Source organism: Myotis myotis, unplaced genomic scaffold (assembly GCF_014108235.1).
Source record: "Myotis myotis isolate mMyoMyo1 unplaced genomic scaffold, mMyoMyo1.p scaffold_m19_p_1, whole genome shotgun sequence".
NCBI lineage: Eukaryota > Metazoa > Chordata > Mammalia > Chiroptera > Vespertilionidae > Myotis > Myotis myotis.
Window position 1 is genome coordinate 126,939,714 of NW_023416313.1, and position 24,846 is coordinate 126,964,559.

Here is a 24,846-nt window from a genome sequence, read left to right on the forward strand (position 1 = left end):
AGAGTAACCAAAATAATCTGGATGAAACTGTGGTTCAGTTGAGCCCACATGGTACTTGATCCCAGCCCTAGCCTATGGAATGCAAATGACGGATAACTTAAAAGTCATACACACTGACACTTTAATGTATTATTCTGTCCCTTTAGATTTCCTATTTGGTGTTCCACAAGCAGAGCAGAGCAAAAGACCTTTCCAACTGCCTTCTTGCCTCCTTCAGTCTCACAACCCTTCTGACTCACCGCAGACCACTGTGTGCTGGAGAGGGCCGAGGAGCTAAGTGTCTGGTGTTACACGTGACATAAATGAAGGCCTATGCCATTCAAAGGACTGTCAGCACCTCCAACACCCGCCAAGTCCAAGTGCTATTTGAAGGGCTGTGATGCTGAGAGGCTGGGCATCTGCTTAGTCTGAGCCTGAGAACCTAGTGAGTGGCTCTGCATTAGCCTATTAACCCGGAGGCTTGGCCAGGGCCACCAGAGCATGTGCTTGCCAGGTCGCCTGGGGAAATGTTCACACCTCTTGCCACGGCCCACACTTTTTCAGCAAAAATACCATGGGAGGGACAAACCATGTGCCCCTAATCTTCAACCTGTGTTCTTCCCTCTTTAAAAATGTCCCTGCATTTCAGAGAATTACTGCACCTTATAGATTTCAGGTAGGGCTGGACAGCACTGGTTGGTATTTACAATGGCCTTGGCTAGTTTGCAGGCTGAAGGAGTGAACTAACATGTCTTTTAAATGAGGAAAAGCCAGAGACCAAAAAAGGACGGTTAAAGGGGAATACCTTCATCACTAATTCTTACATAATCTGGGGCCCTCTAGTGGCGACATCTCCCAGAGGAACCCAGAATCTGCTGGGGAAGCATGAACACAGCCTGTGCTGGGTGGAAGGCAGCAGGGTGGATGGAGGGGCATGTGGGGAACACAGCGGGACCCCAACTGCTCCCCTAAGTCAGGATTCTGCATGCTGGCAGGAGGCATGGGCGAGTTTTTCAATATTCTTCAACTAAGTCCCCACATCCTACCAATTTCCCAAAGTGAAGGCATGGCTCCTTTGACTTTTTTAGTAATCTCCTCCCTAAATATAAAAGCTCAGATTCAGTTGTTTCAGTAATAGTGGAAATAAGATTCTAAAAGCCTAGTGTACTTATAAAGAAGTATCAAAGGTTTTATCCCTAAATAACATAAACATAATTTGATTTGCAATGCTTTTCCAAAGAAGTTCCCAAACAGGAACAATTTACTCTCCAACCATTTGGACAGGTATGAAACAAAGCAAATTGCATTTAAGTTTTATGCTCATTAGGGTTCAAACTTGACATTCTAGATGTCAGAAAAGATGAAAAAAGAAAAGACACTTTTATATATGTTTCTTCTTGAGCATCAATCATATTCTGAAAGAGGAGGTGGAAGAGTTGGAGTCCAGCCCTGCTGTCAGTTCTGGTCACTGTGTGACTCTTGTGGACACTGGAAATGAACCCCTCCTTTGGCCAAATGAGGCAGTCAGAGGAAGTCAGAATAAGGTTTAAAAGTTCTATTTTATCTGTCACCTCAAAAAAGAAAAGTAAACCCCCCAAAATTACATGGATAGCATTCTTATTTTAAATAGGTCAAGTTTCATTATCTCATTTTAACAGAAGGGATTATAAACCCAATTTAGAGGAAAGTAAACGGATTGAAAGGACATACAGTTTTGTCATTTCAGCAAAGTAAAAGTAAAATACCACAACAATCAGGGGGAGCCCAGCTGGCGCGGCTCAACGGTTGATGGTCAATCTAGGAACCAGGAGTCACGGTTTGACTCCAGGTCAGGGCACATGGTCAGATTGTAGACTCCATCCCTAGTGGGGGGGGGGGGGGGCAGGAGGCAGCCCATCAATGATTCTCTCTCATCACTGATGTTTCTATCTCTCTCCATCTCCCTCCTTCTCTGAAACAGATCATGGGGGATCACTGGCAATATATTTTGTATTAGCATAATTTATTATAAACACAGCTGCTAAATAAAGTGCCCCTCATCCCTTTTCAAACATCATGCAGGCACACTTTGTTTTTTATGTGCTTCACAGATATTGCATGCTTTACAAGTTGAAGGCAAGACCCTCCACCAGTGAACGAATTAGGGCTCTACTGTGATACTTGCTTTATGGCAGTGGTCTGGAACCAAACCCACAATAAATCTGAAGTGTGCCTGTATATTTAACAATTAAACTGAATAGCAGGATATTTAACAAGCGTTCCTTACTGTTATGGTTCTGAACAGTTTGGGGTCACCCTTGGAGACTGAGAGAGGTTCTGTTTCCCACTTGCCAGAAAGTGCCTGTGCACACACAGTTGATTGCACCCTTCCCAGCAGTTCCCAGAAACCCTGCAGCCATCCTTGAACTCCTCAGTCACCCACAAAGCCTAGGTTAAGAAGCTGCACCTTTATAGCATCTCAAATTTTCTAAAATGAGAGTTTTATAGTAGGAATCAAACTGCTTCCAGAAAGATACAAATACATTAAAATTTATTAAAAATAGCAAATAAATCAATAATTATCACACCATGGATAGACATAAAACTTCACCAAAAGGCCTAAGTCCTAAGAGATAGATGATGTAGTCCAAGATGGGGAAATATGAGAGAAGGAGTATCTTAGTATTTTCCATTGGAATTTTACCGCAGAAATGCTATTTGATCTATAGAACATCAGAACTGCATGTAAGTGATATTTTCATTAATATCCTTAAATGAAATCTCTTTCATCTCACCTAACCGTTTATCAATAGCTGGATCTCTGGAACCCAACTTCTTTGAGCCAGGTGTCCACAGAGGATTCAGGCCAAACAGTTTCCCATATTCAGGACATCAGTCCTCTCACTTAGTTTATCCCGTCAGCCCTTCACTGGTGCCTCCTCAGTCTAGTAAGTCTAATCGATTGTGAATTTTAAATAAGATTTAACAACCTTAATAATGCATTTGTTGAAAATGGCATCATCGAGTTAATATTTTAGGAATATTGTTCAAAAGCTCAGCTGGAAAAACAGTGAAGAATTTTCATTGTAGTTGGATATATCTATGTAAATAAGAGTGAGCAGTGTCTAACAGAGCAAGAACACTTCCGGGTGGTAGGAGGTACTAAGGAAGTCTGGGTAGGCAGAACTGTAAGTAACTGATGGTAGAAACAATTCTGCTCATCACACAAGACCTTTCTTGCTGCAGTGTTCCTATCACTATTACATCTTTTGCTACTTAATTCAACTGAAGGTTAACAAGGAAAATACAACTTGAAATATTTAGCTCCCATTCTCTGTTTCTGTCCCATTTAAATATATCCTATCCTATCCTATCCTATCAATCCTCCATCCTTTTGAATTAAATGATGTTATGATGTTGATACTCAAATGTAAACTTTCATAGCTGGTACAAAATTTCTAAAAGCAGTTCATAAAAGGCATCTAATTTACTTTCTGTAAAACAAACAAAACTTAGATTTTAATCCCAAAAATTTATATTCTAAATGGCCCTGGTCAGTGTAGCTCAGTTGGAGCATTGTCCCAAACACCAAAAGGTGGCAATTTGGATTCCCAGTCAGGGCACATACCCAGGTTCTGGGTATGGTCACCCGTCAGGGAGTGTGCGGGAGGCAACTGATTGATGTTTCTCTCACATTGATGTTTTTCTCTATCTACCTCTCCCTAAAAATCAGTAATACCAGTACATACTGATTTCCTAAATGAACTTACCTTCATTTTAAATGAATGTATCTTCATTCCCTCAAATAAATATACAAATATGTATTTGTTTATATACATACTAGAGGCCTGGAGCACGAATTCTTGCACAGGTGGGGTCTGGCTGGCCCACCCTGATGGGGGCCGATGGGGTCAGGCCAGATGGGGGTAGGCTACTAGGGGTGGGGCTGGCTGGGGGAGGGGCCACAGGAGGTTGAGGTGGGCCAATCAGGACCCCAATAGGGCCGGCTGGCCGCCGCTGTGCACATCATAGTGACTGGTCATTTTGGTCGGTTGCCTTTTATATATATAGATTTTATATGAACAGTCACAAACACTGAGTACATTAAGTTTGATGCCATCTGGATCTGAAAGGGAAAGAGCCAAGCTCTCTGTTCCCATCACTGGTTAGTCAAAAAATTTAATATAAAAAATAAAATAAAACTGTAAACAAATGAAGCAAGCAAATGTCTGTTTCTGTGGTTTCCTCATATGTGTCTGGAACTGGCCCTCATCCAGCCTTACCCGAGCAGGCAGGGAGTCACTGCAATTCACTCTTGACTTCCCCAAAGAATTCTAATATAACAACACATCTCCTTATGTAGCTAGACTCACGATTTCATCCCTTGCCCATTACTCAGATCTCTCCTTAAAAGTAAGTTGTAATTCCTCCCTAATAGAATTACTTTACAGTCATTAAGTCTAATTACCTTTCTTTAATGGACATGGTTTTGCTGGGTGAATCAAGGCTGCCCTCCACTGTTGGCATTCTGCTCTCTCCAGCAGCAAACATCGCACATGGATTCTTACAGTGTTTCTCCTGTGGTAGCTCTGCAGGCTCTTGTTGCTTCCAGGACACTGGGGCTGCAGCTTGAACAACACTGTTTCCAGCAACTGTGCCGCTCTGCTCAGGAGCGGGTTCCCCGAACTCTGACACTGGGAAGGAAAGGAGTGACGTCAGCACTTACTCCTCCAGGCAAGCATTCTTCCAGCTGTTCACCCCCCAACAGTCCTGCATTTGCAGTGTAATCTGTGGGCACATAGCCGGCTACCCAATCCACTGGAATTTATGCTAATCTGTGGCAACTATATGCTGTGAGAAAACCAAACTTCCCAGTGGGCTACTCCATACAGAAAAAAACTGATCTCTTCCTGTGTGTAAGACACAGGAAGTTAGCTTTAACTGTAAACTACAAAAAGTTTCTGTTAGGTTTGATCGAGCAATTGAATTGATTCCCCTCCCCTGGGAACTGGCTTTTTAGGTCATTTCACTATGGACATTCCCTTCGCTTAGACCACATTTCACTTGGGGTGACCACATTCTGTTATCTCCCCTCTGGGTATGCATAAAAAAGTCTCCGCCCAGAAAAAGCCTGCCAAAAACCTTTAAAAGCCTCTGACTCCTGTCATTGGGGGCTGGAGCCATCCAGGCTCAGCCACCTGGTGTGCAGATGATTGAATAAATTCGTAATTCCTCACCATTCTGGCCTCGTGTATTCCTCCTTTGGTGACCTAACAGTTTCTACTCCTCCAGATTGTACTTTTGAATGTGCCATAGCCACAAGCCAAAACCACTATTATAACTTAGTATCATTTTATGTAAATGAAAAAAAGAGAAAGTACCTTGCAAAAGAGCTTACTAGCCTACATACAAGGAATGCAGAAGAAGAGCCTGGAAATCCACAGCCTGGGTTCAAATCCTGCTCCCCAGCACTTATCCAGCCCTGGACATTTGGGGTCATCAACTCATAAAAGGGGCCAACAGAGCTAGCAGTTGACAAGGGTGTTGTGTGTTTTAAGATGACCAAAGATGTCAATACCCTTATCAAGATGTGTGTAAGAGCTTCAGATATTTTTATTGCTGACAAATTTATAACCCACCAAATAAGTGAAATTCAAGAGGAAGAAAAGTCTGGGGAAGAGTAGGACCCACAGTAAAATTTTAATCAGCTAGTTATAAAGTGCCTTTATAATTTAATTAGAAACAATCATAAATACATGCAAACAATCCATCAGAAACTAAAAACCCAGTCAGTTTCTCCAACTTTAGGAGCAGTAGCAACTTACCTCTCAGTGAAAACTTCCTCTTTGTGACATTCTCCATGTCCACCTTCTCTTCAAAGGGCTGCCTGCCCTTCAAGTCTGGGTTCCCTTGTGTGGTGCTTTTGGCAGTGGAAAACTCCTCATCGCCAGGGTGGGAGACAGGGGCATTTGGTAGCTCTAGGCTTCCTTTTCTCAGAACATCATATTTAGGTTCTTTATGGCTGTCTCCTTTCTGGACTGGATTGAGGATGGGGTAGGATGGCTCTGCTTCCTCAAAGGATCCGTTTTTAACACCACCATCTCTACCTGTCAAGACTCTCTTGCTTTCCGTCTCTCCATAATCTCTAAACATACCTTTGCTCCCACTGCCCACTACTGAAGGCTGACAGGATTGGGGCTTCAGAGTGCTTCTAATCGAAGACTCTACATTTTCTATTGAAGAAGGAAACTTATAGCCAGTGACACTTGTGTTGTCATCCATGGATGGCTTTGTCCGAAGTTCCCCTGCGTACATAGGAGTGATTGTAGATGCGATGGTGGACACAGAAGTGTTAACAGTGGGCGAGAAAGGAATGAGCTTTCCACTTTGTACCTGGGAGGACAGAGTGAAAAAGGGAAAAGCTGATTTAAAAATAATTTCTATATAAACCCCTATGTATGGATTGACCTACTGAAATACTACATTTGGTGCAGTTTTACTGCTTGACTTGTGGGAAACCAATGCTAGCCACAGTTACACAATGCATCTCATTAATCAAATCATCTGGGTGAAGAGCAGACTGGGTGTCCTATTTTTCTCTCCCAAACAGGAACAATCCAGATGATTTCAGCAATTAAATTACAAAAACAAGTAAAGAGAAACATACTTGGCATGGTGACTTTCTTAGGAATGAAGTCATTACCAAGTCATCTACAAGTAACACAGTGTACAGGTACACCACCTGTGACATAATGAATATATTATATCACTATATCACTAACCTGAGATACCCGGTGCTCCTATAGTTTAAGAACATACAAGAAAACTGGAATTTGATGACAGTGTACCCACCTGCTCCACCTCTCCAAGCGTTACCGGCTGAGTTTGATAGCGAGCATTCATTCTCCTCTGTCTCGTGTCTATTCTGTTTCGGGTAGAAATAGCCTTTGAGACTGGCTGGGACAATTTGTTAAACAAGGCCAACTTCTCTGCCAAACTTAGAGTGGAGGAATCAGGTTCACCTTGTTCAGCAGAATCTTTGCCCTCATTTGCCTGGTCTCTGGCTAAAGCCTTTTGGTGAGCAGATGCCTGTAATCTGAAAGGGAAAAAAAGTCAGTAACACAAATGAAAACAGACACAAGCCCACTGCTAATTTTATATGTTAACTTTCTTTCAAGTGTCAGTTTTGAAAAGGGCTTTATTTTTGCCCAGATACATTTAAGACAGGTGCAGGCAGTTGTTTGGCGATTAAAGGAGACCTTAAAAGCAGAGTAGTTGGGGTACACTAGCTTTGTCAATTTCACAAAGGGCAGACTTTTAGCTCTGAATTATCTCTAAAAATTGAATTTCCTGTTTTAAGAAATGGAGGTCAGCTTGGACATACCTTATTTTTGAGAAAAAACTTGTATTGTTAGTATCAATAATAAATAAGGCTAAAAGGAATCTTAAGGCATCAGCTGTGGCATATTTAGACCTTATCTTGATATGTGGTTCAGAAGATGGTCTTTTCATTTAAAATAATTAGCAAATAGAATAACCATGCTGTCCACAACATTACCCACAACACGGGGTTTTGATTTTCACTTGTTAAACACAAATGGCTTAATTTTAAGATTCTTTCACTTCTTCACTCTAGCACAGTGCTTCTCAACCTTGGCTGTACATTAGAATCACCTGGGAATCTTTTTAAAATCCTGATTTCTGGGCCTCATCCTCTGGAAATTCTGTTTCTTTGTTATGGGGTGGGGCCACAACATTAGTAACAAAGAAACAGAATTTCCGGAGGATGAGGCCCAGAAATCAGGATTTTAAAAAGATTCCCAGGTGATTCTAATGTGCAGCCAAGGTTGAGAACCACTGCTAGCACTTTCTCTCATAGGTTTAAATCATTGGCTGATAGGGCTCTTGTGTTCTACTTTATGTACTTCTGTACTGACTGAAATTTTATAGTGAATGGGTATTTTTATAATTAGACATTAGAGATTAAAAACACAAAAACTCTCCAGCGGAAAAAAAGTCTGTAATTCCCAGTAACTTGAAACATGAAGGAAATTTCAGACAATGGTAAGTCCCTCTGGCTCTCAGGCAGAGAAGACTTCCAGTTACATGGCCATGGTGACGCCCTAAAGGTTTAAGACAAGCCCCCTCTGCCACTGGCAAACCCAATTCTCAGTCCAGTAAATAGTATCTTCTGCCTTGACTCCAATTAATTACCACTTCACATGTTGTCCCAGACAAAAGAGCAGTGTCAGTGTTCCAGAACACTAATCAAGATGGCAATAGGCACCCTGTCTTGGTGTCTTTCCTGAGGTCAACAGGTGAACTGGGAGGGCAACCTCAACCTCCTTCCCAAGTGAGGCCTCAGGTTCTGGGCTGTGCCAGCTTTATTTCTGCACTGTCATTTTATTTCTTTTAGTCTTATTTTTAGCCTTTGTATTTTGGCCCATCATAGCAAAATAGAAGGGCTATTTACATACCTTAAGGACATAATTTTAAAACATGATAATGAAACATCTTTCAGACACTATAAATTCTTAATATCCTAATTCCCAAATATAAAGGCATTGTCTATAATTAGAAACAGATAGGATTGTTTTTAACACCTATTTGTGTCTACATGTTTTTTAAAAAATCCTGAGTATTATCAGAATTTCAACATTCACATTACCTCCCATTTTCTATTAATCTTTATTAAGTGCTAGTACTTTATATTGAAGAATGACATTTCTTAGGGATGGCTATGTTTATGAAAAACAGAAACAAAGCAAATGGATAAGTGAATTAGTGTGATCCTTGTTCCAACACATCACAGATGCAGGTAGATGAGATGTTTCCTCATGCAGGCCTACATGAAGCTATCAGCGTCTTGAACTATGACAAAACATTCCTGGAACAACTCATTGCACTAACTTATTGTCAAAGAAATGAAAGCCATTCAAGATTTTCAGACTCGTCTGTAGTCTACCACCTTAGCCCTCAGGCCACATGCTGCTATTGCTGTCCAGTACCTGGCAGGCTGCACAGTGCTCTTAGCTACAGTGGGACTAGGAAGTCTTGTCAATACAGGGTGGGTGGCCACAGAGCACGAAGCAGGGAGAGGTTCACTTTAAAGCAATTGCCAAAGAAGGAAAATTCATAAGGAGAGAGAAGAAAAGAAGCATTAAGGAAAGCATAGTTTTCCATCCAGAAATGTGAAATCAAATATTTTTTTAAGAATTATTTATTCATTACTTTGGGAAAACCACTAAAGAACTTGAAAAGCAATAACAAACTTAGGAAATAACAGATAGAGACTACTCAAAGTAAATGGAATGAGAATAGGCTATCTTTAGAAGAAATGACCTGGCTTAAAAAAGTAATTTAAAAGAAAGCTAATGTCAACCACCAGGATATCAGTAGATTATACCCATTTTTAAAATGTTTTTCTCAATCTGTATTTTTAAAAAGAATCAGTGTCCTCATATAATCTATGGGCACATCAAAGTAGACTCAGTGAGCCTTACATGGTAATAATTTTTGCTTATTTACCATTTTGCTTCCATGGGTAGGTGTTTTGTGTTTATATGGCCACTCAGATATGAAAAAAATAAAATTTAAATTAAAGAAAAACTGATTTGCTAAGAGTTCCTCATGGGTATAGGATGTATTTATCCACAAATATACCAAAATGTTGAGGAATAGCTAAGGAAAGAAGTGAAGGCAGCTGACCAAACAGCAGGTTCACAGGAGTGAGAGGCACTCCATTTTTTCAAAAAGTGTGTGTGTGTGTGTGTGTGTGTGTGTGTGTGTGTGTGTGTGTATGTCCAGGAGAAGCACAAAAACAATTTTTTAAAAACTAATAAAAGTAGCCCTGGCCAGTGTGCTCACTGGTTTGAGCAGGGGTGGGCAAACTTTTTGACTCGAGGGCCACAATGGGTTCTTAAACTGGACCGGAGGGCCGGAACAAAAGCATGGATGGAGTGTTTGTGTGAACTAATATAAATTCAAAGTAAACATCATTACATAAAAGGGTACGGTCTTTTTTTTTTTTTTTAGTTTTATTCATTTCAAACGGGCCGGATCCGGTCCGCGGGCCGTAGTTTGCCCACGGCTGGGTTAGAGCATCAGCCCATGCACTGAAGATTAAGGGTTCAATTCCCAGGCAAGGGCAGGTACCTGGGTTGCAAGCTCGATCCCTAACCCTAGCCAGGCGCCTGAGGGAGGCAACCAATCAATGTGTCTCTCTCACATTGATGTTTCTCTCTCTCACCTCTTTCCTCCATTCCTCCTACTCTCTTTAAAAATCAATGGGAAAAATATCCTCAGGTGAGGATTAATAACAACAACAACAAAAAAAACAACAACCAATAAAAGTTTTTACTTGATGGAAGTGATTATCCCTGAATGAATGAATGAATGAATGAATGAATTACTTTGGGAAATCCATTCTGAACATATTAGAACACAGTGCTCAAAAATTACTTCATATTGTTTAAAGGGTTATCAAACTTCGAATTAATTTTTTAATTTTTTGATTATATAAAAACAAAAAGAATCCTTCACTTTTCGAGATATATACACAAATATTAATGGGAGAAATGAGATCTTGGGTTTGCTTGAAAATAATACAAGAGAAAAGGGGAAGTGGATGGGAATATACTGTAGGTACAGCAGGAGTTGATGACTGACTGTTGAAACTGGGTGATGAGTACATAGGGTTCATTATATTAATATATTTACTTTCATTTTGTAAATTTTCCATTGTAAAAGAGATAAAAAATGCAGAGACAAAAAAATTAAACAAAGTTCCTCTTCATGTTTTTCTAGTAGATACAATAGATAACACATCCCAGTATGAGGTTCAGAGAGATCCCAGTAAGAAAAATTCCTAAACACTTACTTCTCTATGGCTTCTAACTAAACCATCTCCCAATCACCTCGTTTTCTTTATTAGTCTTCAAATGTTTTTTAAAAAGAAGACAGTACAGCCAAGGCCAAAGGGCAGAAGGGAGACTCACGTGGCTGCCATGACCACCTCCTCGGGGGTCACGGGCTGGGTGTGGGATCTGTCCTGCAGACGCCGCAGCCTCTGCTCCACGGCCGCATTTCTCGAACCTCGCTTCGGAACATTTTTCTCATCAAATGACTTTTCCATTTCCTGAGATAGAAACATTGTGGAATCCTCATGAATTCGAGAAAAGGAAATCGGGGCAGCAAAATGTTTCTACCTTGTTCCCCTACCCGGGGAAATACCCAAGAGTTTTGAATCAGTATCGTAAATGAACATCTGTGCTGTGCCAGCGGGTGGTCGCATCAGTCAAGGATCTGAAGAGAGGTGAGCCACAGAGGGCCCAGGTGCAGGACACAGTGGATGCCTCCCTCAGGAGGGGGGCAGTTGCTACTCAAACGCGTCAGCACATCTTACCCGGAAAAGCAGCCTCTTGGCAGCAACACTCAGTTTGGCTCGTTCATCTACCTTTTCTTCATCTGTAAGTAAAAAGCCATAAAATAAAAACTAGACATCATTAAAAAAATGCATGTAAAGATTCTAAAAAGTTCCTCAAGGCTGACCTGGAAACCCTTTGAATATAAGAATGGAAGTACCAAAAATTACAGTTGGCAGTATTTCCCCTTTGCAGGGAGCCTTTTCTGGTCAGTGAAAAGGTGCTCACTTCCATTGTAATTAACCAAACAAAATTCTGTCTGGATAGTAATTCTCTATTGTTCTATTTGACAAGTTGAGATTTAATAATAGTTTTTTAGGGGAAAGAATGTCTCTTCCTTATTATTCAACAGCAGTAGCAGCAATAACAAGAAACCTACTTCTTTGGAGCAAATCAGTTGTTTTATTATTGCTGACTCATCAATTTTCTAACTCTCTCAAAGATAACAGAAAGATCCTCTGAAAACCCAAACTAGGTTTTGTTATATTGACAGAAAGAATGCCTGTAAAAGAGTAAGAAATAGGTATGCATGATAATCTCATTCTCAAAAAAGCAAAAATCATATTTAAATCTAATCTGGGGGAGATGATAAAGAAGCAAAAGGAAAACAGATACTTGCCCTCAGCAGTTGGCATTTCTGAATTTGAAGTAGACCTAGGAAAGACATTAACAAGTAATAGCAAAAAATTAGTTGGTGGGAGTAGAAGGTCCATATAAATTATCATAAAAATAAAAAAGCAATTAAAATTTCTTAAAGAATATCATCCTGATAGTAATTGTAGTTGTGAATATATATGTACAGTTAACAGACACCATGGAGTGCATGTGCACACAGCCCAGCCAAGTGGACACCTTGTGGAGACAAACCAGAAGCAAATGTGACTTATTCAACATGACTGATGATAATTTTTTAGACAAACCTTATCATTTCCAGGGATAATCAAGTGATAATATAAAACTCAAATAAAACAAGCAGGCAGACATTTTAAAAATGAATATTCCTCAGCTATTTTAAAATATGGTGAATACTCCACTTGTATTCTAATTTAACAAGGACATAAAAAATTAAAAACATTAAATGAAGAAAAATTTTTCTTCTTATAGTTTGAGTGCAATTTAAAACAGTATCTTGGGATTCTGTTGTCAAGGACAACATTCTTTAAAAATACATTTATATAAACCAAGTAAATATCCCTTATTGATTAGATGGAAAAACTAAGGAATCACCACATCCCATTTAAACAGCATCAGCACCATCCCTGTGATGAAAATCCTGTATGAGTTAAGTTCCTAGACAGACATGTGCCTACCTATCTGATTCCTTTCGTTCTGCTGAGGTTATAGGTTGAGTTCTAAATCTCTCAGAAGTTTTTCTACTTTCACCAGGAGAAAAATAGCGCCGTGGTTTCTGGGACCCTCTCTCCCGTTCCACACTGGTAGGCAAGCCAACTCCTTTGGTTGACCTCTCAAGCCGTGATTGGCTTTTAGAATCATCAGGAGAGAGGATATAGCAGGGGGTCGGGGAGACGAGAGAGAGAGAGAGAGAGAGAGAGAGAGAGAGAGAGAGAGAGAGAGAGAGAGAGAGAGAAAATAAAGCAAAGGTTTATGCATCTCAGTGAGTCACGGCACAGACACCACCAAATCCCGCTACATCCCGTTCCCATGCATGCAAAGGAGATGGAGCATTCCAGAGACCCAATCCTGCAGCTCCCCGTTAGTAGGCAAAGCAGAATGGTAGTTGTGGAGCCATGTCCTATATGGTCTGCCCTGCACACTTGTGAGCTAAGCTTAAATGTGACTCAATGCAGGACACAATACAACTTGAGAAATTAATAATTTTGCCAAGGACGTGCAAGTGACACATCAGGAGGACTTTTGAAACATCACCTACAATTCAGGTTTCTTGCTGGCATTGGCAGACTCCAGAAATGCACTTCGGAGCTGGGCGACAGAGACCTTGGTGTCCAGCACGCTCAGCTCCGAGTGGGGCCCCTCAGCTTTGGAACCCTGCAGCTCCAGCTGTCCCTCTGCAGCTGAGTGCTTACTCTTCAGGGCCTGGAGCTGAGGGGGGGCCGTGTAGTCAGACAGGGAGCGGGTGAGGACCTTGCGCTTCCTTCTAGGTGCTTCTTTTTTGTGACCTGCCACTCTGGCATCTTGGGATACAGGCTCACTCTGAAGATAGGAAACCATTTCACTCCTGCCCATTCTCTCAGTGAACTGGTGCTGAGCTTGAGGTGGGTGTGAAAGACTTTCTGGCTCCTTCCGATGTTCTAAGGTGATGGTGCCAAGAGCGGCAGGCTTACCAAAGTCCTCATTTCCAGAAGTGTCCTCGTGGCTTCTCTCAAGCCCCCCATCCTCTAAAGCCAATAGTGCTTTCCTGCTTTTCTCGAGAGCTTCAGTGAGGGGCACGTCCTCTTCTGTTTGTGATTCACAAATATGGAGAATGGGGGTATCTCTTCTCTCACCTTCGAGAACCTTCAGGGCGGGAGGCTTTATGACATTCTGGGTGGCTGATCCCACCCAGCTGCACTCAGACACACTTTCTGGGGTTTCTGAGGTCACCAGCATGGCAGAGTGCACGGGATCTGCTGGTTGGACATAGCCACGGATCGGCTGTCGTGCAGAGCTGGCTGCCTTGCTCGTGACCCTATCGAAGGCCGAGTTTTCTGAATGAAAGGACAGGTAATGCCCCGGCATGGGCTGACGTCTCCTGTGACTTAAGGACTCTGAGGCAAGTTCAGGGCTGCTGCGAGCACTCTCCTCTTTCACCAATTTTTCTCTAACTTTAACTCTTTAAGAAAGAAAAAGGTTTAAGTTGCAAAGAGCAGTAACTACTTAACAGGAAGGAAGCATGCGTGCATCATGGATTACCAGTCAACGGAAATAAAACCAAGGAGGGAACAATTTGTGGAGAAGCATTTTGGGTAGTTAATATCAGAAGCCCACTGCTTGCAAAATGAATGATTTTGAATTGAGTTTTCAAATGTGTATTCAAATTCCAGGGTGGTGCAAAACTAACTCTACCCGTAAAGCTCAGCAGTCAGATGCTGTCCTGGGAGAGAATGGATGCCTTCTAACTAAATGGATACCCACAAGCCACAGAAAAATCCCTGAATACACACCAGTAGTATGCACAAGGGCACAATGGGGCTGATGCTGTGAACAGTAAGCTTTCTGCATGTACAGGCCTAGCATATGACTGTGTGTAGTTTCCAGGCATACCTACACCTACTGACCAAATGTGATTTCATCATCTTCTGGAAATGTAAGAGTATTCATGATTACTTTATTTCTGAGTTTAAGATAAAACAAATAATCACCTCTTTCAAGCACACAACTCAACATTCACAAGCTATTCATGCAATGCAGGCTGCATTCATTCATTCAGAAAACACATCACCAGTTTAGTCATCATTACTAAAGGGTGTCCCAAAATTCACGCAAAAAGTAATTTTGATAGAAAACACAGGTTTATAATTAAAAATTGTAAATTTTTTATTGATTCATAAAGTATACAGTATAGGGTTATGTATGGAATAACATATCGGGTAAATGGCCTCCCCGGCTTTGCTGGCACATACGCACTCTTTTGTTGAAATTTTCCATGACCAAAATGTGGCTGCTCAGGCAATAACAGTTAATGATGATCGCTATCATGACATGATAATCCAGTTTTTTGTGCTTAAATTGCAAGATCTGGATGTGGACGACATGTAGTTTCAACAAGACAGTGCCACATGCCATACAGTGCCACATGCCATACAGCCCGAGAAACAATTCAATTATTGGATGAGTCATTTCCTGGTCGTGTAATTTCCCATTTTGGTGTTCAGAATTGGCTGCCCAAATCATGCGATTTAACGCTGTTGAACTTTTTTCTTTGGGGTTTTTTGAAGTCTAAGGTTTATGCCAACAAGCCCACGACCACCCACGCCTTGAAGGAGGAAATTGAGCGCTGTATCAATGAAATTCAGCCACATTTATGCAAAAACGGTCATGGAAAATTTCAACAAAAGAGTGCGTATGTGCCAGCAAAGCCATGGAGGCCATTTACCCGATATGCTATTCCATACATAACCCTATACTATATACTTTATGAATCAATAAAAAATTTACAATTTTTAATTATAAACCTGTGTTTTCTATCAAAATTACTTTTTGCGTGAATTTTGGGACACCCTTCACTAAGTAGCACTCAGAAGAATATTAGAGAAAAGATAATTGTTGAAAGAATTAATAAACTGAACATTTTCTCTCCTCTGAAATAGCAATTCCTATTAGGCTGTTAGTTAAAAAGTAATGTAAAAAGGGATTACTCTGGTTGTTTCTGACAGCAAAACTTGAATCCATTATAAAAGCTACTTTTCTGTTTCCACCACTGCAGAAACAAAGTAGCCAAGAGCTCTGGCAGTGGGGCCCGAGGAGACCTCTGCTCAAAGCCTGGCTCAGCTGGTTCTAGTTGTGTGGTCTCAGGCACTTACCTGCCTTAGTGCTTTATCTTTTAAAGGGAAAGAATAGTGACAAAATGTATGTAACTTGATATTTGCAAAACAAATGGCTTTAATAGTCCTAGCTAGTTCTTATTTTTATTTTTTGAAATACCACATAGTGAGAAACAAGAAACCATTTTAACTGCTTAGGAATGGATTACTAACTGGGGATAATTTTTAAAAGTAAAGTATGCCTTTGAAGTAGGAAAAGTGATTTCTTGGGGAATGTAAAACCTTTATTTACTTAAGATTAGTCATCAAAAATAATTATTTTTGATATATAGCTTTAGGAAGAGACTATTTCCTTAAATGACCAATTCACTCTGCTAACTTTGATGTGAACACCTCCATGTTTTCCAACATAAGATTCAGAATATCTATATATACTTCATTAAAGAAAAACAAAGACACACGAAGGGCAGTTACGATGAACAATTTGCGGGAAAAGGGATTCTGAGTTGTTATTTTTCTCAGACTAGCTAGTGTTGGATGTTTTTATATTTACAAGCTTTGTTAATCAAAAGAAGTCTGAAATGTGGTTCAACTTTTCCTGTGGAATGTGTCCTTCTAAATAGAGACAATCTGAATGTTGTCCTCAGCTGAGAACAAAGACTGTTAGAAACTCAATATATGGGTGCTTTGTCTTGCCAATGACTTATTCATTCTTATTCCTTCTGCCTCTCCCTGCCTCCAATCTGAAAAATGAAATGATAGGGGGTTTTGTCTGCTTTTAAAACCACAGGCACTCTATTTAACTACGGAGAATTAACTATTGGTTTAGAGATGAGGAGACATGAAAACAAGGAGGCCGAGTAGCTGGTGAAGGAGTGTTGACAAGATGGGACACCAGCTGAGTAGCTGGCCTCAGGAGGGGAGCAACCCAGAGGTGCCAGGTAGACTGGCAGTGTGGGAGGTAGGAGAGAGGACAAAAACAAGAGGTATATTAAAAAGGTTTCAAAAAGAGGAGCAAAAGGAAATGCTAGTAGAGGAGAGATTAGGACATTTGAAGGAGAAAAGCAAATGATTAGGAAGTAACTTCCAGCAGCTCTTTCTGAACACATGATTTTCAAATGCACTGCCATTAGGAAGAGGAGAATTAGCACTGGGTGATGTGAGAAACAGCAGGCAAGGCAGCAGGGAGAGAAGCACTCAGGAAACAAAAGACAGGAGTTTCAATTTGGAGTATACCTGGAAGGCCAGTTGATAAGTGAAGGTGTGTCCCCTTCGGAATCTTTCTGCAGAAACCACTCATGTTTGAGTTTCCCTGTACTATCATGTACAAAAAACAAAACTTCAGAAAATTTCTATTAAAATGTCAACACATACACAGAAATTAGGCTCTTTATAGTTGGAAAAAGGTGGGGTCCAATATATCTTAATTGTTTATAGGCTACGGGATAAATTGCTATAATACTGGAATAGGGAAGTGGGGTGATAGGTTTGGGTGTAGAAAGATGGGGGATATCAGAAGTTCACATCTAATTGTAACAGATTTCAGTGGTCACAGCAAAATGTATGGACGCAGTGATAGATAGGTTCTTGCCTGTCAGTGTAAACCAAAACTCAAACTAAAGCAATTTTAGAAAATTGATTATAATTTAAAACTGAAAGGCTAATTTCTGGTAAGAGAATCCTGGCTTTTGAAAATGTATAAGCACATTTTGTCATGGGGTTTATATTCATGTCATGGAATTTCCAGGACATATGGTTCACTACTAAAATCAAGAGATTGAAATATACCTAAAGCCACCAAATATAGTGTTTTTCAGGAAATTTGAAAGTATTAATGGTCTGTAATAGTCACATTTTGCCCACAAATACCAATTCTCTTCTAAAAAGTTGAATTAAAAATATAAGGCAACATCTCATTCCTAAGTTTTGTTAAGGTAAATTGGTAAATAGCTATATATAAAAATAGCGTCCGAATAGCTCTTCGTTTCTCTCCAAGCCTCACTTCCACTGGAGCATCCCTAGTTCAGCAAATGGCCATTCCTTCTTCATGGTGGCTGGCCAAAAATTTGAACTCACTCTTGACACATCTGTTTCTCTCATACTCCACATCTAAGTCATGAGCAAATAAAGTAATAAAAAAGAAAGTCAATAAGATCATATCTTTAATAGCTTATCACCGAATAACGCAGCCAACACAACAGTGACCAATACTAATTCAAGTCTATTGATTCATGTTTATTGAATTCCTATTATGTACAAGGCACTGAGCTAAACTCTGAGAAGTAATAAAGGTGAATTAGGCCTCAACCACTCATTAAAAAGCTTATACCCGTGGTCGGCAAACTGTGGCTCATGAGCTACATGTGGCTCTTTGGGCCCTTGCATGTGGCTCTTCCTAAGCCTTAGGAGTACCCTAATTAAGTTAATAACAATGTACTACCTATATAGTTTAAGTTTAAAAAATTTGGCTCTCAAAAGAAATTTCAATCGTTGTACTGTTGATCTTTGGCTCTGTTGACTAATGAGTTTGCTGACCACTGGCTTATACCATGCTAATCAAGATAATATATTTTTTATGCAGTCATTCCTCAACACAAAATAGAATATAATGCAAGGTTGAATTTGACAGAGTACAATTAACCCTTAAATAACATAGGTTTGAAATGCATAGGTCCACTTATATGTGGGTTGTTTTTTTCCCCCCAGTAAATATACAGTCGGTCCTCTGTATCCCTGGGTTTCACATGCATGTGGTGAATAAGCCACAGATGTGGAGAGCCAACTGTATGCATTGTCCAATGCCATTTTACATAAGGAACTTGAGCATCTGAGAGTTTTGGTCTTTTTTGGGCAGAACATGGTCCTGGAACTAATCCCTTGCAGATACCAAGGGATAACTACAGTGGACTTTTTGGAGAGTCAAGTTAATCACCGTGCCCCTGACCACCATGTTGTTCAAGGGTTGGCTGTAATTAAATCAGGCTGAAAATATTTCAGAGAAAAATCATAGGCAAGGAAAGCTGTACTGACCTGTATCCTCCTATAATACAGAAAGGACAATGGAAACTCTACATTGGAGTTAAAATCTTTACCAGCTCAAACCCTTGTCAACCTATCTGCAAGAGTTCTTCAATACCAGGATGCAAACAAATTTTAGGTCATAGCAATTCCCCAAAGAATAGAATGATAATTATAATAAAATTCTCTGAGTTTTCTAAAATCGCTTTGAGTTTTGGTTTGCACACTGACAGGCAAGGATCTGTTGGCCATCACTTCTGTATATTTTTTAAATATATCTTTTATTGTTGATATCTCCCATTCCCTCCCCCCCTTCCTCCTTCCTCTGGGACCCTACTCCCTGCCCCCAACCAGGTCTTACTTCTGTACATTTTGCTGTGACCATTGAAATCTGTTACAATTAAATGTGAACTTCTATTTCTCCAGTAACATCCCCCTGTCTTTCTACATCCAAACCTATTACCCCACTGCCCTATCTTCAGCATTATAGCAATTTAGCCTGTAGCCAATAAACAATTCAGATGTATGAGAAGCCATTTTTTTTCAACTATAAAGAATCTAATTTCTCAACATTTATATAAACATAGAATAGTTTAGCATATAATGTGAAGCTTGAAAGGATACAATGCAATATAGCACAGGATATAGAGCAGCGGTTCTCAACCTGTGGGTTGAGACCCCTTTCACAGGGGTCACCTAAGACCATCGGAAAACACACATATAATTACATATTGTTTTGTGATTAATCACTATGCTTTAATTATGTTCAATTTGTAACAATGAAATTGGGGGTCACCACAACATGAGGAACTGTATTAAAGGGTCGTGGCATTAGGAAGGTTGAGAACCACTGAGTTATATTAACATGAGGGTTTTCAAAAACAGATATCCATTACACCTTCTTCCTCTATATCAGTGGTTCCTCATATTGTGGTGACCCCCAATTTCATTGTTACAAATTGAACATAATTAAAGCATAGTGATTAACCACAAAAACAATATGTAATTATATATGTGTTTTCCGATGATCTTAGGCGACCCCTGTGAAGGGGTCGCAACCCACAGGCTGAGAACCGCTGAATAACTAATATGCCTACATCACAGAGATATTTTAAGGCTCAAATACTTTTTGTATAAGAGTGCTTTATCACAGACAATGGCTTGGTGAGGGCCTGGGGTGGGGTGGGGGTGGGGTGAAGAACAGGAGCAGGCTGGAAGAGGTTCATGGAGGGAAAAGAAGGACCTATGTAATACTTTCAACAAGATTTTTTTTTAAAGTGCTTTGTAAACTGTGAAGTGCTAAACAATTTTCTGAAGATGACTTCAGATAAGAATAAAACTTGGTGAACATCACTATAAAAATTATCAGGAGAGTTAAGAATATATTTAGTCAGTACTTGTAAAATGAAAATCACAGACATGATGACTTGCTGTGCTCCGTTTATTCATTACAACTTAGATATGGAACTTGCCAAAAAAACCAAGTAACTACTACCATGTAAGGGGCTACTCAAATCTGTGGGAAGCTGATATAGGGTTAAGCCTTGGACTGACCTGTTGGCAAAGTCAAAAAAAGTCCCAGCTTAGAGGGCACAGTCCTCTAAGCATAATTAGCCTTGATCTTATAACACTCCCCAGATCTTATCTGGGAAGCTAATGGGCTGAGGGAAATGCAGGAAGTGTAACTATGGTCAAAACAAGTGAAACTCATAAAAACTGTGTAACTATGGTGACCACTGCCCTGTTTACCTCTGACTATAAAAGGTTGGTATGGCCTGAGCACCGGTGGAAGTCCTTCCTCCTGAGTTGGACTTACTCGCCTGGCCCCCAATATTCCCAAATTATCTCGTGTCTTTTATTTTTCATTTGTGTGCGGCTCCTCTTCCAGACCCAAACCCTGAACCACGCAGGGCGTGGAGGGAAACATTTACCAACACAAATCCCCCCTTTTTTATTGAATTTATTGGGGTGACACTGGTTAACAAACATATACAGGTTTCAGGTGCACAATTCCACAATACGTCATCTGTACCCTGTATTATGTGTTCACCACCCCAAGTCAAGTCTCCGTTCATCACTATGTATTCTCCCTTTATCCTCCTCCACCTCCTCTCATCCCTCAGCAATCACCACACTGTTGTCTGTGTCCATGAGTTTTCTCTCTCTTTTTTTCTTTTTTGCTCAACCCCTTCACCCCCACCTAGCCCAAATAAATTTTGGCATTTAATATATATCATAAATGTATGTAATGAGAAAGAACATATGTGAAGGTATTGTGCCGAGAATATCATAAGCCCTTCAAAATGCTGGTCTCTTCTTCTTCTTTCTTCATGGACCACATAGTATTACATGTTTATGAGTTATGTTTTTATAGTTTAAAAAGATGATACATACATTGTCCCAATTCATACCTTCCATAAACAACAAGAGCAGAGTATAATGGAAAGAACTGATGGATTCAGAGAACTTGAATGAGTAAGTGTGTGATGGCTAATGGGCTTAGTTTCGTCAAAGTAGCTATGTGGTTTTAATTCAGTTATGTAAGTGCTTTTATCTTTAGTTTCTTCATGTATAAACTAGATTTTTAAACTAAATCATCTCCAGGGTTACTTCTGTTTCTAAGACTTTAAATTATTTAACATCAAGTATCTATTTTGAGGGGTCTTGGGGGAGCCAACTTCCCACAGGGCAGAGGCTACCTTCCCAGGGAGAGGACTACAGGGTTACTGTGGATAAGAGAACCATGAGACAGTAAACTCGGTTGTAACAGAACCTTTTTATGATGTGGTAACTAGCTGGCAGAGAATGATATTACCAGGAAATATAACTGTCATAGAGGACAGGAGCTGCTCTTGGTTTGTGTCCCTCAATATATAATGTTATGCCGTAACATCCTATAACCCCAAAGAGTGAACAGAGTACAATAGTGCTTCCTGATCACACAGTGAGGTCAAGACCAGCACAATAAAAATAGGTTCACCCTGTGGGTGTCCAGTTCTAATTATGTAACAGCTTCTAATTATAAAACATTAGTCAGCTTAAGAAAAATGGCTATTAACTTTCAGCATCTCATTAAAATGAACAGTTTATTTGCTGAAGTTACTTGTTTGGAAGAAGTGCTAATGGTTGCTTTGAACATACCCACAGGCATATGAATGTTCAAGATCTCATGCACCTAGGCAAATTTCTGCATTTAAAATTTAGCAGATATTTGAATTTTCAGGACATAGTAGCAAGTATTTTGGGTGACATATTCATATTGAAGTCAATGAACAGAAATCGATGCTTGCCAGTGAGAAGAGAATAAAATGAAAAGAAAATGGGAGTGAGTTCAGCATATGTTAATATCCAAACTCGGAGAGCAGGGCGAGGACAGCAGATGTTGGGTACAGGGACTGGAAGACAAAAAGGATGCCATCCCAACACTGGAAGGAACCCCACAGTCTCTTCTTTGGGGAGTGGATGCTCAGCACGCTCTGCTGTGACATGGAGCACGTGTTCCACAGCCTTCGTGCCACTGGAGAGACAGGCAGAGACAGTAATGCTGAGGGTCAAGAGGCAGTTATCTCCCTCGGCATCAGTCTCATGTGGACATTTCTATTAGGGCAGGTAAGCAGACAATTAATTTTAAAAATGAGCTTCAGGACCTGGGGATCATTTTTAGAGAGGCACTCCTCTCAATGGAGACAAATGCAATCAGAAATAAACTATAAGAAGGCAGCATAAGCCCCTTTCCTTCTTAGGTGGCCCAGTCTGCATGTCACAGTGTTACAGGAAAGGCTCATTGTGGCCTATCCTGGCCTATCCTGAGACTCTCCACAGCTCTCTGCTGTTACATCTTTTACCAGTGGCAGCTGTCTCGGGTCAAATTGCAGCAGCATCCACTGGATGGAGCCACTATAATCATTTTCTGGTCACTAATATTACAATTTATTCAGTGAGAAAGGGAGTGATGAGGATTGTAGTAGAGCAACAATAAAAAAATGAATGAGGGTTTTCTAGAGTAGGTCATCACCAGAAAATTAGATGTCATTCTCCCCTTTGCCAGTCCCATAGCTCACTGGGAACAGGAAGTCACAGTTGATACTCAGGAAAACAGCAGCTGCCGGTTTGGGTAAAGTGTTTCCACTCAGAAGTAACCAATATGGTACATTTTAAAATTCTATCTATCTATCTATCATCTTCCTCACCCAAGTTTATGTTTTTATTAATTTTAGAGAGAAAGAGTAAGGGACAGGGAGAGAAAGAGAGAAGTACTGATGTGAGAAACATTCATCAGCTGCCTCCCGCATAAGTCCTGACCAAGATCAAACCTGCAACCCTTCGGTGCATGGGGTTCCAACCAACTAAGCTACACCCACCAGGGCTATTTATTTTTTAATACCAAGTGATACACAAAGTAGAAAATTCAATAAGAGCTTTGATTCAGGATTTCTAACAGTATCAGCTCAGATTTTTAAAAATTTGAATAATCCATGGCCCTAAATGACTTTAAATTTTATTCTAAAATCCACAGGGGGCTGAATGAATTAACAAAGTGTGGAGAGTGGCTACAGTGTTTGGACAGGTTCAAGCCTCAGAATACTGAGAGGGCACAGTCCTCTCATTGCCACGTGCAAATCCCAGCTTGGAGGGCAGAGCCCTCCCAGCACAATTATAGCCAACAGCTATACTTGTAAGCTTGAACCTATGGTCCGAACACGTGGCCCCACGTGTCTGAGTGATGTGGGCTTGATAGAGTTCACATGAATGTAATTGAGTAGATTAGAGCATCGTAAACATCTTGACCACACCCTTACTTTACCTCGTGGAATCTGGCTATAAAATAAAGACATGGCTTGCGGGCGCTGTCACTAGCTCTCCATCAGAGAGGACAGCATCCCACCGAGACCCAGCTTTTATTCTCTGGTCTGTCTTTTCTCAATCTTTCACCGCCCCCTCTCAGGCTCACTGAGCCTGGCTGAGCTGGGTCGGCACATAAGACGCCTTAGGGCTGAGTATGCTATGGCCTTGCCAGTTCACCACAACAAAGAATGGTTCATATTAATAACACTATCTTGTCCAGAAAACACAATTTCTAAATTCTAGCTTTACCAGGCTTGGCAGGCTTGGGCAGTGGGGGTTGGAAGGTATCTTATAGTCCATTCCATTACTATGTGCGTTCCTAACTTGTTTCAGAACAATGTGTTCACCTGATTCCCAGGCAACCAACAGGATTTCTAAGCTAAAGACCCTGTAACCTATACCCATACAGGATTGGGCAAGAGAAGGTTTACAGTTATGAGTATGCAAAACAGTTCATTCTTGTATTATCGTTTATTAATTATTTTCCATACAAACTACTGTAAACCTACTTTTGCACCATCGTGTATATACATCATACATATCTTATCATATAAACTGAACATTAAATAATTCTAAAATAAATTTATTACTCAGCTAAATATTGCCTAAAGACTGTTATTGAGCTTATACTATACTATAAACTTAAATACAGTAGTACAGTGAAGTGTAAGAGCTGATGTTTATCCTGTGTGTACATGTGTCAGTATATGTGAGTGCATACAAAACTAAGCATTTGACATCTGGCTCATATTTTAATTTTCAAGCTATGGCAGGTAGTCTTCTGATGGTATATTCATGAGTGATGTATTCATATGTAATTAATGAAACAAAAACAGCCTCATGCTAGTGAGTACAAAATAAAATGATGAAATGGCAATGAGTTAATTCAGAGACTAATAGCCAAAAATCCTGACAGAGCTAGCTGATCAATACAATATAGCAGTGAGAAAAACATTCTATTTCAATGACAGAACAAACCCACGATGAAACGTGCTATTAAAATGTTTTGTTATTTGTAGACATTTTTTTGTCAATCCTTAATCTTCTTAAACTTTTCTGTTACCTATTTCCACATTGGATGACATTTTATTTTCACTCATGACTACTGGGTAACTGAGGTTTCTTTGGTTAGTGTTTTAATTCACAAAGTATTTTTATCT

The 24,846-nt window shown here is 40.2% G+C and overlaps 1 protein-coding gene across 21 annotated transcripts in view; it reads right to left on the bottom strand.

Moving 5' to 3' along the window:
• SVIL (supervillin) overlaps window positions 1-24,846 on the bottom strand; it is a 270,513-nt gene that overhangs the window by 58,415 nt on the left and 187,252 nt on the right. For 12 of the 21 annotated variants that reach the window (XM_036351637.1, XM_036351645.1, XM_036351617.1 and 9 more), the window contains 10 exons: window positions 17,060-17,140; window positions 13,273-14,172; window positions 12,692-12,862; window positions 12,001-12,035; window positions 11,363-11,424; window positions 10,956-11,095; window positions 8,967-9,062; window positions 6,811-7,054; window positions 5,784-6,351; window positions 4,427-4,652 (listed from right to left, as the gene is read on the bottom strand). In XM_036351637.1, the coding sequence (XP_036207530.1) occupies window positions 4,427-4,652; window positions 5,784-6,351; window positions 6,811-7,054; window positions 8,967-9,062; window positions 10,956-11,095; window positions 11,363-11,424; window positions 12,001-12,035; window positions 12,692-12,862; window positions 13,273-14,172; window positions 17,060-17,140 (2,523 nt within the window). The remainder of the gene's footprint in view (window positions 1-4,426; window positions 4,653-5,783; window positions 6,352-6,810; window positions 7,055-8,966; window positions 9,063-10,955; window positions 11,096-11,362; window positions 11,425-12,000; window positions 12,036-12,691; window positions 12,863-13,272; window positions 14,173-17,059; window positions 17,141-24,846) is intronic. The other 9 variants (XM_036351677.1, XM_036351719.1, XM_036351744.1 and 6 more) reach the window with 7 other exon arrangements.